The 14952-nt window shown below is 38.0% G+C and overlaps 2 protein-coding genes across 3 annotated transcripts in view; one reads left to right on the top strand and one right to left on the bottom strand.

Annotated features, from left to right (window-relative positions):
- Nucleotides 1-122: 122 nt before the first annotated feature.
- On the bottom strand, nucleotides 123-9646 carry sfxn2 (sideroflexin 2). Of its 2 annotated transcripts, none has more exons than XM_067487340.1 (12): nucleotides 9507-9646; nucleotides 5946-6185; nucleotides 5412-5582; nucleotides 5234-5332; nucleotides 4484-4559; nucleotides 3615-3700; nucleotides 2379-2439; nucleotides 2193-2259; nucleotides 2049-2098; nucleotides 1899-1948; nucleotides 1760-1807; nucleotides 123-934 (listed from the first exon to the last, which is right to left on the bottom strand). In XM_067487340.1, the coding sequence occupies exons 2-12, from the start codon at nucleotides 6098-6100 to the stop codon at nucleotides 835-837; spliced, it is 963 nt and encodes a 320-aa protein (XP_067343441.1). In that variant the 5' UTR covers nucleotides 6101-6185; nucleotides 9507-9646; the 3' UTR covers nucleotides 123-834. The 2 variants fall into 2 exon arrangements, with proteins under 2 accessions (XP_067343441.1, XP_067343442.1); XM_067487341.1 differs by lacking the exon at nucleotides 9507-9646 and adding an exon at nucleotides 9121-9352.
- The window catches only part of arl3b (ADP ribosylation factor like GTPase 3b), a 14727-nt gene continuing 9266 nt past the window's right edge, over nucleotides 9492-14952 (top strand). Inside the window, exons 1-6 of the mRNA XM_067487343.1 lie at nucleotides 9492-9630; nucleotides 10343-10449; nucleotides 11118-11261; nucleotides 11753-11869; nucleotides 13896-13946; nucleotides 14661-14846. Of these exons, the coding sequence (XP_067343444.1) occupies nucleotides 10447-10449; nucleotides 11118-11261; nucleotides 11753-11869; nucleotides 13896-13946; nucleotides 14661-14846 (501 nt within the window). The 5' untranslated portion in view covers nucleotides 9492-9630; nucleotides 10343-10446. The remainder of the gene's footprint in view (nucleotides 9631-10342; nucleotides 10450-11117; nucleotides 11262-11752; nucleotides 11870-13895; nucleotides 13947-14660; nucleotides 14847-14952) is intronic.

Here is a 14952-nt window from a genome sequence, read left to right as displayed (position 1 = left end):
TGTGACTCAGTTTTTTCCACAAAGGTTATTTGAATTTCATCAAAAACATAAAACTTAAACTGGACCAGTTCAACCCTGTAAACACTGACAAAACATAATTTAAAAACACCAACACACTGCTGTATTTTTTGATGTGTGTGGTTTTATTCCAGTTTATATTCAGAGTTGTGACACAAGTTCCCACAGTGAAATGGTTTGACTGGCAAACCTCTCAGAGAAATCATGCAGCAATTCATACATCTAACACCAGTCTGGCAGAAGAGGGCAGTATCCTCCACCTTTATCACACAAATTCCATTTATCACAGTTTGTCTCACTCCACGGCCTTAGAGATTTGCCTCATGCATAGAACCGAAAATCCAGCAGCGTTGTTGCTCCTGCCACTTTGTGAAAGGCACAGATTTTAACAAGGCTTGGCGGCAGGAGGAGCATTTTCCACTACTGAGAGATTAAACAGCCAGAAAACATCCAAGAAAACAGGTGACTCAGACCATGAAGGAGAAACTAACTAACTTTAATCTGGAAAAGTAATGCAGTGTTCCTGATGTGAGATAATTTGGTTTCTCAACAGGAGTACACAGAGCCCCCTTTTATCTGTCATGTTTAATTTAAGAACACAGGCATAATTAGACACTAATAAAGAAGCAGAAGCAGATTTTTATAAAGTGAAATAACTATCAAAAATCCCAAAGCGTTCCTACCGAAGAGATAATTTGAACGTGAAAACGGAAATTAACATTTCATCATTACACATAATTGGAAAATTAAGACATAGCCGATAAACGTAACAGGTCCTGTGTGTCGAACACATAATGATACTCAGACCTCTCAGCATCAGAGGCCTTTGTTGAAGTACACTTGTTGTATCCTGTCTCCATATTGAGACACAATCGAGTCTCTCAGTTCTGGCTCCAGCTTCGACACAGCCAATGAGCTGGACATGGAGAGTTTGGGGTGTGTAGGCAGAAGAAAAAGAGAAAGAAATCAAGAAAAACAGGGTCAGAACAAGCCAATACTAATTGGTTTCCCTGTGCAGAAATTTTTAGATTAAACTAAATATGATGTAATCATCACTAATGAGAGCATGAGCTGGAAATAACAATATTTTCTATAAAAAGTAACTAAATTCACTATCATAATTACAAATTTTTATGTCAGCAGACCCATAACTATGTTTTATGTCTTACTTTTCAAAACAAATTGACTCAATTACGCAATGTTTGTTGTCACAGGCCATAAACTTGTTGAGCAGGCAACAGAAACTCATCTGCTGCTGTAGAGCAACATTGATCAGATAGCTATTTTATGATTGTCACGTTGTCTGACAAAATCAACAATACGGATTTATCATTTAACACCTTTTGGACTATGTGATCAGATTTAAGAGACTATTAAAAATAATTTCTAGACAACGGTTTAGGTTTTATCAAGGTTCATCATCCCCTTTGTTTGAAATAGGGAGAAGATTAAAACTAAGACTTTTTTTTATATCAACATAAGATTTATGCACATTCACAAAGTTCAATTGCTCCGTCTTCAGAAATAAATTCAAGTTAATTTTATTAAAATTATCAAGGGGAATGCAAACGTTTACACTTATGTAATTGGTTTTATTTTATCAAACCCTGCTATATATTATTTTTTTACTACACTCTTTGCCCATTTGCATTACTTCTGATGATGAAAGAACATTTGTACAAGCTAAATGTGCATTATATATTATGTTAATGAAAAAAATAATCTGTTTGTCATCAATTACCATCTCTGAGGGAACAAGGAGCAGGCAGCTGGTACCATGAAGATCAAACTTTAAAAACAAAAGAAGAAAAGAAAAAACTTAGTATCCACCATGAACCACAGAGAATCTCCTGAGACCCCATTATACCCGCTCTACTTACAACACTCCCACCATCATCACTTGAATTGGTGCATGGAGATATGTGATTCTCTAAAAAAAAAGAAAAAACAGGAAAAAAACATTTAGTACAACATTCTGTTATATACTGCCAACGTTAGCAGGAGAATGGAAGTCAAAGTGAAGGCCTAACCTGCATGAACCGGAATTTTTCCAGCCTCTGCATGATGATGGGCATGATAACTGACACGAGAACAGAAAAAAAAAGTTAAACATGACATAATAACATGAAGAACTTAATACAACATTTAGAAAATTGGGCAACTTCTTTGCATACTCATTCCTGGTGCGGCCATGGTGATCCTAGAGATGGCCACCTGTGTGATGCCTTTTATCGCTGCTTTCTAAAGAAAAGATTAAACAGGATCTGAAGACAATACGTGAACTGTATCTACACTTTCTACACGTATGCATTAAAAAAAAGGCTCCTAAAGGGTCCTAAAAGTGTATGCGGAGTGCCTACCGTGGAGTGGCCCAGTTTATTGCCATTTTCATCTGTGACAGCAATTCCATTCAGAATCTCCCTGAGAAACAGAAAGAAAAAGAAACTTTAAAATATTTATTAAAAAGTCATTTCTAAATACAACAGGTAAAAAAAAAGTTGTTGTTTCAAATATCAGCTATTCAGCAGAGGTCAGGGAAAGGCCTGTAATCAAACTGTCTCTTTACTGAGGGGAGCTGTAAGACCTATCAAACAATGCTAATGTGTCTTTGTCATGTATTTTTTTAGATCTAACGTCATGATGAATAAAAAATGTTTAAAGCGCTCACTGGCTTTAAGAATACATAAATAAATAATCTGTTGAAAAAGTTTTTAAAAATATTATAACATGACTTTGTGTGTTTGTTTGTTTATTGCTTTGAGAACTACTAGATATATATTCATTTATTGACTAATTTATCTAGGATACAAAAGGGAACTGTATTATCACCCATCCTCTGCTGCTAACATTTTCATGAACTGATGATGGCACTAGAGTAAAAGTTAAAGGATCACCACTATTTTAAATACAACTTAAGGGGTGGGGGGGAATACTTGTCAGTAGCATATTCGTGGCAATGCAGCAAACAGCTGTTCAGATATTTCACCCCTCCTACACTTTTCATAGATGACCTTGAGATGATCACATAACATACATTAAAATTGTGTGGCCCAAACTCTTGAGTTTTGAATAACTGAATAAAGTGACAAAGCTCATCTAGAGACATTACAGATTCAGCTTTATTCCCAACTGAAATGTACACCAGGTGGAGACCCCTTTAATTATTTAATAATATACCATAAGTCTCGTGTACAGTATACAACTCTGACTAACATTGTCACAGTGCAATAATAGCTACAAATAAGATTTTATTTTTAAATTTGTACTTCACAGAAACACATTTTGTCACTCCAAAAATATTATGTTGGCTCTAAAATAAGATAATGAGCTAGTCAGCATGAAATTACATTTTTAAGACTTATGAATCACCATTTTTTTTAAATCAAAATGTTGCAAGAACATCTTGTGCAGGATCTAACACAGGAAATACAACACAGTGGTGTGATTGAGGTTTCTCAGCATGCCTGCTCTGAAGAAGGCACTTTGATTTTAGTACATCACACCACCTATGAAATCTGCACAATGCAATATAGTGCACAATAATCCCCACTTCCAAATTTTTCACAATGTTCAAAGAGTAACACAGCAGGACTTACTGTTGCCTCATCATGGGAATATTAACACAGTTGGCTGCTGCCACGGCTGCAAATGGTACCCAGCGTGCCACCAGAGGTGGAGCTTTCTGCAGGAAAAGTGGATTTGGTTAAAGGAAGCCTTTGATTCAGGGGAAAGATGTTTGAACCCAACAGAAAACAAATACGCCCCCCCCACACACACACACACACACACACACACTTCAGTGCTCCTTGAGCCACAGCAACATTACCAACTTCTTCAACAAACCTATAAATGACAATAAGACAGATTTACATAAAACACCACGTTCAAAGAACTTACAATAGTTTCCCTTCTGTTTCACCATGAACTACAGGGTCAGTGGTTCGAGTCCCTGTTCCTCCCCGCTGTGTGTCGAAGTGTCTTTGAGCAAGACATTAAACCTTAATTTGCTCATGATGAATTAGGTGAGCACCTGACATCTTCTTTGTATAGTTTGTTGTGTAAGTTACGGGAAGCAGTAGATTATGTTTATTCTTAGCTACATATCTATCTCTTGTCTGTGCAGTATTGCTTTCCACCACTCTGTTCTCTGCTGTGCACAGACAGGAGCCATTTTGTCTGTTTCCAATTTAAAAAAGCAGAACTGCACAAAAACACTGGAGTTGTTTGGTTGCACAATCGGGATGGACACTTAGAGGAACCTGAGGAGAATTACACTGAATCTGACAAAATGTGTAGAGCTTTAGAATCAAAGACTACACCATTTTCAAACGCATTATACAGCAGAGGCATTCAGTGATTCAAATTACCAAGATGAGTTTTGTGACAAATTAAGGATGAAATCAATCCTAGAAAACATTTAGCTCTTAGTAAATCTTGAGCAGCAAATAGTCAGTGGTGTTTGTACCTTTGTGTAGAGGTTGAGCCCAACAGCTGTTGCCAACGCTGTACTGGTTGCTGTAACATAGGCTACTCCAATCTGCCTGAGAGACACAACAGTGACAAAGGACATCAGATGTGTAAACATTGTGTTGGCAAATGCCTTGGATAATCACTGATATGTACATTTAATGTCATTTATGAGGAAGTTAAAGGAACTCAAAGTGTTTGTTTAACCTCAGTGTTACACAGAATGGGCCTCATGCAATAACTTTCATATTCATGTCCTCAATTTTTCCGACTTTGGTTTCAGTGTTTAGTCGCAAGAACAACACCTGGTTATAAGAAAATGTGCACTACTGAGACCACTGAGACATTAGCATAATCAAAGTTGCTAAAATTGCTATGTAAGGCTGCATATTCTGCTTTGTTTTTTAGGAAAGTTTTATTTGCAAAAATAACCATAGAAGAGTAAATGGAAACCTTTGACACTAGTGAGCTTCTAGTCTGCAAACAAAAACAGAACACATTTAAGTTAATCATTTTATTACTGCTGAAATCAGGAGTTGCTGTGTCAGAATACGGCAATATAATACGTTTTATGTGTTTATGCTGTGTATATACAGAAGTACACAAAATAAAACAATATAAAAGTGAAAACCTTAAATTCTACTAAACTTGCATGACACCCATGAAGGGCATCAAGGGGTGTATTTATTTTAGGAATGAATATGGATGGGAGACACAAAAGTTAAAATGGAGTCTCACTGTATCTTACTTGAGACTGATTGGGGAGGCTGCATTGCGGTTTGTGTAGTTGACCAGGGCATTGAAGGACTGATTCACCCACTGCCAGAACACCACAGCAGGAACAGTCCTAGAAACAGACGGTTATGAAACCTCTAAAATTTCCTCTGTGAAATTGCGGGGTGTGGTAAAATGCAGCTCAATGCAACCTGTAGAACTGCAGCATGAAGCCAGTGATGGCCATGCCTCCAGGAACCTGGAAGGACATGCGGCCTATGAGGTTCATTCGGTCTCCTGTGTCCGGGTGGAAGGCTGAGTCATACAGCTTCTTGGCATAGTAGAGCTGCTCCTCTGTGGTGCCGGGAGGGATGGATCCTGCTCTATATAGCGGAAGAAATACACACTGAACACACTAACGCAGGATATTTAAAGACATTTTCATATTACCTGTGGGAATATTCTTGTATTGCATGTTTTCAACATGTTTTTGAAGTTAAACCAACATTTGCATACAACTTGTGGTGTGAAAATTCTCCGCAGCTATTCTGAGAATTTATTACAATAGTGTAATTACATATATTATTTTACTGTTGATGGCGGACTGCCGAAACTGCTTGTGTACAAAGGTTGTGTAGGTTACAATGTAGCAAGTAAAATAGTTACTCAGTAATACATCTTCTTTGTTTGCTCTTCACATCATATAGAGTTTAATAGAATTATTTTACTTATTTCTACTTTCTTACCTGCAGCTTTCTACTAAAACTTTGGCCTCATCTAAGCGTGAGTCAGGTAAGAGCACCGTTCGACAATCGGTAATGTTGAAGAAGTGTTTCAGTCTGCCCATAAATGTAGACTGATCCCATCGTGGTTCATCTATGTCGAATGACCTCAAAGCCATCGTGGTTATTAAAAAGCAGTCCCAGCTTTATGCATTAAAAAGTTAGAAGTCTGTTTACAGGTTACACAGCAGCACCAGTCAAAACCTGGATGATAAAAAAAAAAAAAAAAAACAGCAAACATTATTTAGTGACATAAATGTGCTGTGAATTAGATGCATGTCATGTGTTTTTTTTATAATAACCTGGTTCGTGTTCTGTCAAACCAGCTCAGCCTGATTCAACAGTAACCAATTTGTAGTTCAGTGGGTCAGAGCCAGAGCCAGATTACTTGGCCTTTGAACCCAAATTCCCAAAATGTTATTCAAATATGTGTTAATCAGGCATTTTTAAACTAAAAGATCCAAAACCAAAATCTAAATAATACAGTGAGCTGAATATTTTGGGGTGCTGTTTGCTGTATAAAACTTGACATGTGAGCACATTTTTGGCCTTAGTTTTAAAAATGTGCGGTTTTTCAGCTAGAAGTTAAATTATATATTGAAACGGTTGCCAGTTGTAATAATAATTATATATTAACAACCGATACCTACATTTATTGTCCAAAACAGTAAAATAAACTCTAAATTATACAAGTTGAATAATTAGCTTTCCCTTACGTGCACCATTGTAATGTCTAAAGCGAGAAAGGCACAAAATAAATGGACTAAAAATAAATAACTCATGGAATTGAGAGAAATTTCTTCTGCAACTGTTTTGTTAAGTGCATAATTGTTTTACTCCTTTTTACAGCAAAAATTTAAAATATTTCCTGGTTTTCAAATGTGAGAATCAGTTGCTTTTCTTTGTCCTAAATGTAAACTGAACTACTTAAAAGCTGCAAACTCTCAGATTTGCTGGCTCCTTTTAATTTTAAGGAAATGTAAACTTAATATCTTGGGATTTGGGGCTGAAGGTTGTTTAATATAAGCATTATGTTGACATTTTATGGACCCAATTTATTAATTTCTCCATACTGGCATTGAACCTTCGCAAGTCTTCGACCCTATTCCTGCTCTGGTGGGCACAAGTGTAGCATCAGTATATCATTTACCACCCCGTACTGTGCTATTCTGGCTTTAGCCCCTTTCCAAGCTGGTGGAAAGTACTGTTTGCTCACAGGTGCCATTGGGTTCAAACCCACCATCTTCCTAAACAAACACAACCTCCTGGTGCTCTGTAAAAGATCTCAAGGCCCCAAACTTCCACTAGAAATCATTGACCACCCTCTGGTAAATGGTTCCACAGGTTGTCGTTTTGGTGTTTTTGCAGTTGCAGCACTTTGCTTCCCATTACACAGCCAGAGGACCCAGAGTCTGCTGACTTCGGGTCTTCCAGCTATTTAAAGATCCCAACATACATCTTCATCACTATAGTACTAATTATTTATTATAGGTAGACAAACCTCACAACAACAGATACTCAGTGCATTCTAACCTTTTGTAAATAACTGACTATATTAGTGCTCTCTAAAGGCTCATAATGGCTGGACATGGATATTTTCTTGAGCTGCTTATTTTTAAAGTACCATAAAGACCCACTGAAGCTTAAGGGAAAGTAATCTGTACAAAAAAGCAATAAAATCTCACATTTGAGCAGCTAAACCCAGCAAACGATTTTATGTCTGATGACAAACTAGAACCTTTTTTTTTGATTTGGCACAGTTTTTATGGCGAATGCCTTTCCTGACGCAACCCTTCCCAATTTGTCCCGAACATGGGACAAGCACTGCGTGTCTGGGGATGGTCTGCATGTCTGGGGATGGGGATTCTGTGTCTTGTCCAGGGACACTGGGCTCTACTAACTCTACCAGCAGAGCCACTGCAACATATCTGGAAATATATAACTAAATGAATCAACTTTAAGTGACACCATGCAGTTTGTTAATAACAGATGCTAGAATCAGGAAGGTGGAGTGGAATTATACGTTGCTTATCTGAAAGAAATTTAACCTGAATCCAAAATGCTGTAATTTCATCAGGTCTGGCTCCCAAATTGAAAATAATTTTCTCACTGTACAGTATGTAAATACATAAAGACTAATGGGGACTTTTTGTTTTGTTTCAACGTTAACAGTAAAATTATTAATTTACATTCTGTGCTGTTGGTCAGACAACACAAAAAAATGAAGGCATCATGGTGGGCTCTAAGAAATTGTGAATTGCATTTTTCAGCGATTAAATTAAACAATGAACAATATCAATCATTTGGTGCATTGATTTAGCACTATAGGTTTGTACTGCATGGAAATAGGATAGCAGACACAAACTGGAGGTACATATTAGCAGTGGTGTAAGTAATATTAGTAAAAAAACGTAATCACAAGTAAAAGCCATTAACAATTTTACCTTAGTTTATAAAAATATCTATAACCTGGACAATGTGCTTAAATGTATTAAAAGTATTCAATGAAAAACTAGCAACTGCTGTGGGTGTTATATATTATATAATAATGCTATTTTTACCGGTTCATTAATGTCTAAGCATCATTTTACCTTCATAATTATTTGAGGTGGAATTAAATAACTTTAACCACAGGACTGTAACTAGTGACTATTTTTTTTATGGGTTATAGACGCACTGATTATTTAGCTTGTATCATTAAGGAAAATAGTACGAAATATGCATTACAGCTACAAACTGAAATGACATTTTGCAGATTATTACTTTCAGCCATATTTGGTGCCTTTATGATTGTAAATTACTTGTAATTACTAAATCAATTGCAAGAAAAACGGAGCAAATCATTACGTTAAACATGCAAAATCATTTTTATGACAAAGCCTGATTTAATTAATGTTCTGTCAACTAATAGTTACAGTTTTAATAGTGGAAAATCTATTGTATAGCATTGCGTTAGCTCGTTCTCTGTTTTTGTATGTACTAATGTTACTGTGTAAAGTAACCGTCAGCTGGTATTACCCACTACTGCTGCTGTGGAGTAAAAAGTACATTATTGCCCTACAGTACTGTAGAAGTACTGAACAAATTGGTATCAAAAGTACTATAGTAAAGTGCAGTAGTTGTAAATGAATAGAATTACTTTCCACCGCTGCTAACAGAAGCTTCTTTGGGTTGAAGAAAGTCTTGACAAACTGGATCTACAGGCCAGAATGCAGCCAATATATTTGAATACATCTGGATAACTATCAACTGATGAATCCGACCGGATCTGAAGCTCCCTTTAAATTAAAAGGTATTACATCATACATGTAGGTCTTTTAACGCAGACATATGGCGGTGTTTCGAGTTGAATCTCACAAGCAAAGTGCAGTAGAGACTTGAGTCATGCCTGACTGAGCTGATGCAACCTTCCTGGAGTTACCTCCTGATTTCTGCACATGCACAAACGGATAGTGTCTGAACGACAGCACCGACACGCAAGCACACACCGGTAGCAATCTGCAGCGACAGAAACGGAAAACATACCTCAGTGAGTCTAGATCACCACCGTACAAAATCGCCCTGCCAGGTAACTCCTGCGTGCTCATGTGGCGAGAAGTGTGCACGTGGCATACCGTCCTCCAATCACGCGCTGGGGCAGGTCCTACAGGTGATAATTACCGGACCCTTGATGATATTTCACTACAATAAAACACACAGATGCCACAGTTATTGTGCAGGCTGAATGCGCTTTAGTGTACAGCTAGCTATTAACTATTGTGGTAACTAGCTAGGTAACGTAGCTACTTAGCGCTACCTCGTTGACACTACGAATGGTTATTCCTGCAGCTTATGTTACAATTTTAAAATGTAAATGTAGAAACTTATATAAAGTATTGTGACCAAGAGTCGAACACAATAAGAAACACGTAGAGCTATTTCTTGGCCAACAATTTTAACATTTAACTGTTAGCGAGTAGCTAGCTAACAAACAAACTCACCCTCCATACTTGGAGTTAATGCTGCGTTCAGGACCTAGCTCTAAAATTGTAATTATGGGAAGCCCAATGGTAAAAACGTTCACTTCATTGTGCATGTGCGCATTATTGGTCAAGTTAAGTCGACTTTTATTTAGATAGAGCCTTATTTGTAGCCTCAAATATTTTATAAAAAACATCCCAAGCCCAAACAATTACACTGCAAAAAGAGTAAGAAACCTTCAACTACAGAGGAGGGATCCCTCTTCCGTAATGGACAGACATCCATGCAGTGGATGTTGTAAACATGATGACAAAGGAGATTCACGTTTACATTATCCTGGAATAATGTCTCAATTAAAGAGTTCGAACACGCTTAGAAGAGATGTTCATTGTTTTTCTTAGTGTCCTGGAATGCACCATAAACACGAGTTTCGTGCATAACTGTGCGTCGGACGTCACCCCCCTTAGTAACCCTCTGCGGCGTCTCCAGGAGAGAAGGTAACAACATGGTGAGTTTTATTTATCCTACTAATTATCCGTTAACTATGAGATTTGTGGATGTCATTAGAGAGGACATGAAGTTAGTTGGTGTGGGAGAGGAGGACAGGGTTAGATGGAGGCACATGATTCGCAGTGAGGACCCCTGAAAGGGAACAGCCGAAAGGAAAAGATGAAGAATTTGCCGTTAAATGTGAAAAGTTCCATATGTCCAAATGTTCACATCAAATGTCGCACATCGGGATTTTCCTCTAATTAAAACTACATCAAAACTATCAATGTCCGCAACTTGTCGAGAAAAACAATGAAATTCAAAAGCTGCCTTGTTGCTTCATTCAGTTATCAGGGGAGATTAGCCTAGCACGTTAGCTATGTTTAGCTTCCATTTGCGTGCCATGAATTCAAATAGACCACGCAAGGATCAAGGCAATACAAAAGATGATGCGATTAGCTATTCATAGTATGTGTTGTATTGGCAGTGGTACCGTTATAATAAAGCCTTATCATCACCATAAACCATAGTGTGGAGTGGAAAGCACTCGCAGGGCCTGGAAGTGAGGATGTGAGTGGAAGATGTCTACAATGGTGCTTTGTTGCAACAGTCTCCTTTTCCTGGAGGGAAACGTAACATCAGGGAGATGTTACTACCACTGATGTTTTTTCCCGCTGCTTGTTGTAGGGATTGCTATCGATCTTGCGTAAGCTAAAGAGCACACCAGACCAGGAGGTTAGGATACTGTTGCTGGGTCTGGACAATGGAGGGAAGACCACCCTGCTCAAACAGCTGGCATCTGAGGACATCAGCCACATAACCCCAACACAGGTACTAGGGAAAGGCATATACACACACACTGTAAACGTAAAGCTAGGCTACTTTTGAAATTGTGTGTTTTTAACAGTTAATTTCATAAAAAGTCCAGTAAGCAGAAAAGCATCAAAGAGTGGTGTCAGTGCCTTTAACACAGCACCAGTTTTCTTCTATTGCCACGGTTTGTCTGTGGACGTAGTTTGTCTCAATGTCGTCTGTTGCTTCATGTAGTCCTACACTGATCCATGATGTTGGGGTCAGGGACTCCTTGTTCTTCTGGACCCTAAAAATAGTGTTTTTTTATTGATGTTTTGGCTCATGGTACAGAAATAATTTGGGATCAGCCTTCATGATAATGCTGCACGATAGGCAACAATAGGAACATCTAAACGTGTCTGAAATGTTCGCACAGTACTGTACACTCCCAATTACTGTAGCAGATGAATGAATTTCTAGGACCAGAGATTTCTGCCTCCTATGTCTAGCTCACTTTGTAATTTTTCCAGGGTTTCAACATTAAGAGTGTTCAGTCTCAGGGTTTTAAACTGAATGTTTGGGACATTGGAGGGCAGAGGAAGATCAGGCCGTACTGGAGGAACTACTTCGAAAACACTGATGTGCTGGTGAGTGAAACCGGATGGATGAAACACAGCAAGCTGACTTGGGTTTTATAAGTTTACATTAAGATTTGATCTGTCCTTGATGAAGTCATTGTTTAACATGGGCACCGAGGACAATAGATGGAACTAACATTTATTATCTTAATAAGTTATTAATCTAATAAGTTAATCTGCAGATTGGTTTTCATCATATTTTCAGAAATTTATTGAATGCACCTTTCTGCTATAAAATGTATGAAGAAACGTTCATCGAAATTTCCCAGAGACTATAATGAAGTCCTCCGATGGCTTGTTTGACTCAATCAACCCTCTAGTTATTAGACAGCCCCAACTCCAAAAAAGTTTGGAAAACGTAAATAAAGACTGAACACAATAATTTGCAAATCTCATCAACACTCATTTTATTCACAATAGAACATAAGCAACATATCAGATGTTGAAACTGAGAACTTTTACCATTTCACAGAAAATATTAGCGCACTTTGAAATTGATGACAGCAACACATATCAAAAAAGTTGGAAGAGGGGCAACAGAAGGCTGGAAAACTAATTGCCACAAATCAAAAACAAATGGAGGAGCATTTGACAACTAATTAGGTTAATTGGAAAAGGTCAGTAACATGACTGAGTATAAAAGGAGCATTTCAGAGAGGCAGAGCCTATCGAATGCGAAAGTGGGCAGAAGTTCACTAATCTGTGAAAAACTGCGCCAAAAAATGTGAAACAATTTCAGAAAAATGTTCCTCAACCTAAAATTGCGAAGACTTTGAAGATCCCATCGTCTACAGTATATAATCTCATCAAAAGAATCATGGGGAATCTCTGTGCACAAGGGATAAGGCCGAAGGTCAAAACTGGATGCGCGTGATCTTTGGAGCCCTAGGCAGCACTGCATTAACAGGCATGATTCTTTACTGGACATCACTGCATGGGCTCAGGAACACTTCCAGAAATCACTGTCTGTGCATTATGTGAACACTGCTGTGTTCTCTGCGCTAAATCTCATTTAAAATGGTCTGAGGCAAAATGGAAAACTGTTCTACGGTCAGATGAACCAAAATTTTAAATTCATTTTGGAAAACATGGAGGCCGTGTCCTGCGACCTAAAGAGGAGAGGGACCACCCAGCTTGTTATTAGTTGAAAAGTCTGCATCTCTGATGGTATAGGGCTGCATTAGTGCCTATGGTGTGGGCAGCTTACATATCTGGAAAGGGTCCATCAATGCGGAAAAGGACCTAGAGGTTTTAGAGCAACATATTTACTCTCATCCAGACAATGTCTCTTTCAGGGAAGGCCTTGCATATTTCTGCAAGACAGTGCTTAAACCACATGCTGCATCCATCACAACTGCAGGGCTTTGCAGGAGAAGAGTCCGGGTGCTGTACTGTCCTGCCTGCAGTCCAGACCTTTCACCAATAGAAAACGCATCATAAAAAAAAAAAAAATCTAGCAACAAAGGCCCAGGACTGTTGAGCAGCTATAATCCTGCATCAGACAAGAACGTGACAACATTCCTCTCCTAAAACTCCAGCAACTGCTCTGCTCACTTCCCACACGTTTACAGACAGTTGTTAAAAGAAGAAGAGACGCTACACAATGGTAAACATCACCCTGTTCCAACTTTTTGGAGATGTGTTGCTGCCATCAAATTCAAAATGAACTAATATTTTCCATGAAATGTTAAAATTTCTCATAAAATATGGGTTGTTGAGATTTGCAAATCATTCCATTCAGTTTTCTTTCTGTTTTACAAATCTTCCCAACTTTTTTGGAATTGTGGTTGTATAATATATATTGTATTTTCGTGCTGTGTGACAGTTAAAGCTGTAATTCGTCACATTTATGAAGCTAAAACCTGACAGCCTGTTTTTTTTTCTTTAAAAAGGATCCTTTCAACACGTTTTATGTTATCAAAACACTTACCGATGAACTTTTTTATTTTTTGACTAATCCATAAACCAGCTAATAATAGCATCTCTATGAAGGACCTGCTGCACTTGCTAACAAAGAAAACATATTTTATTTCAGATTTATGTCATCGACAGTGCTGACAGAAAGAGGTTTGAAGAAACGGGACAGGTATGTATAATACATTTTTCGTGTCAATTTTCTCAATTCTACAAAATGTTCAAAAATAATAAAAATGCAGATACATTTTCTGTTACAACTGATTAAAATGTTTGCATGTTTAGTTTAGTTTTGTTTTTTAAGTAAACCCATGTCAAGTCTAAAGGCCTGATAAATAAATTGATGTTCAGATGCCAGACTTAAGCCTCTGATCAAAGGATAACTATACCTAAGCAGACACTGAAACTAACAATGAATTGCCTTTACTCACGGGGAATATCTGTTCATATTTAACTTTGATTAGCTCATTCATCTGTGCTGTAGACCCCTGTTGTTGTCCATAAATGATGAAAAATGCATCTGTCAGACACACCACTCTTAAGGGGTTTCTTCATTCCAAAATGCTTGGTCAAGATTTTTTTTTCCCTAGATGCCAAGAGGCTTTGTATAGCTGTCTGAACCACCTGTGCATAGACAAGATCCCTGGTGTAATTATAGCCTTCAGAGTGTTTGGGGGGAAATTTTTAAATATCTCAAGCATGTGTTTTGGAGTGAATAAACATGTCACCCAGTGGATGGGTTTGTCTGGCTGATGTGTTTTTGGGTCTATAACACAGACGAAGAAGCTAATTCATGTTGCAGACCAATGAAAACTGCCTGTGAGTAGAATGTGAGGCTAGAATATTTGTGTGTGCATGAATTATATGTATGATATGTGCGTTGCAGGAACTGGCTGAGTTGTTGGATGAAGAGAAGTTGAGCGGTGTTCCTGTGTTGATCTTTGCAAACAAACAGGACCTGCTAACAGCTGCCCCTGCCTCAGAAATCGCTGAGGGTCTCAATCTGCACACTATCCGGGATCGCATGTGGCAGATCCAGTCGTGCTCCGCCCTCACCGGTGAGGGTATTCAGGTGAGTCGAGCTTTTGTTTTAATTACAGATTTCCTCACGTTAATGTCCTAACATTTTTATTTGCCTTTATTATGCCTGTTCTCGATGTGCCACTGGTTATGCTAAA

The sequence above is a fragment of the Channa argus genome, chromosome 20 (assembly GCF_033026475.1).
Source record: "Channa argus isolate prfri chromosome 20, Channa argus male v1.0, whole genome shotgun sequence".
NCBI lineage: Eukaryota > Metazoa > Chordata > Actinopteri > Anabantiformes > Channidae > Channa > Channa argus.
The sequence above is the reverse complement of the archived record's forward strand: the minus strand, read 5'-3'. Positions and strand labels throughout refer to the sequence as shown.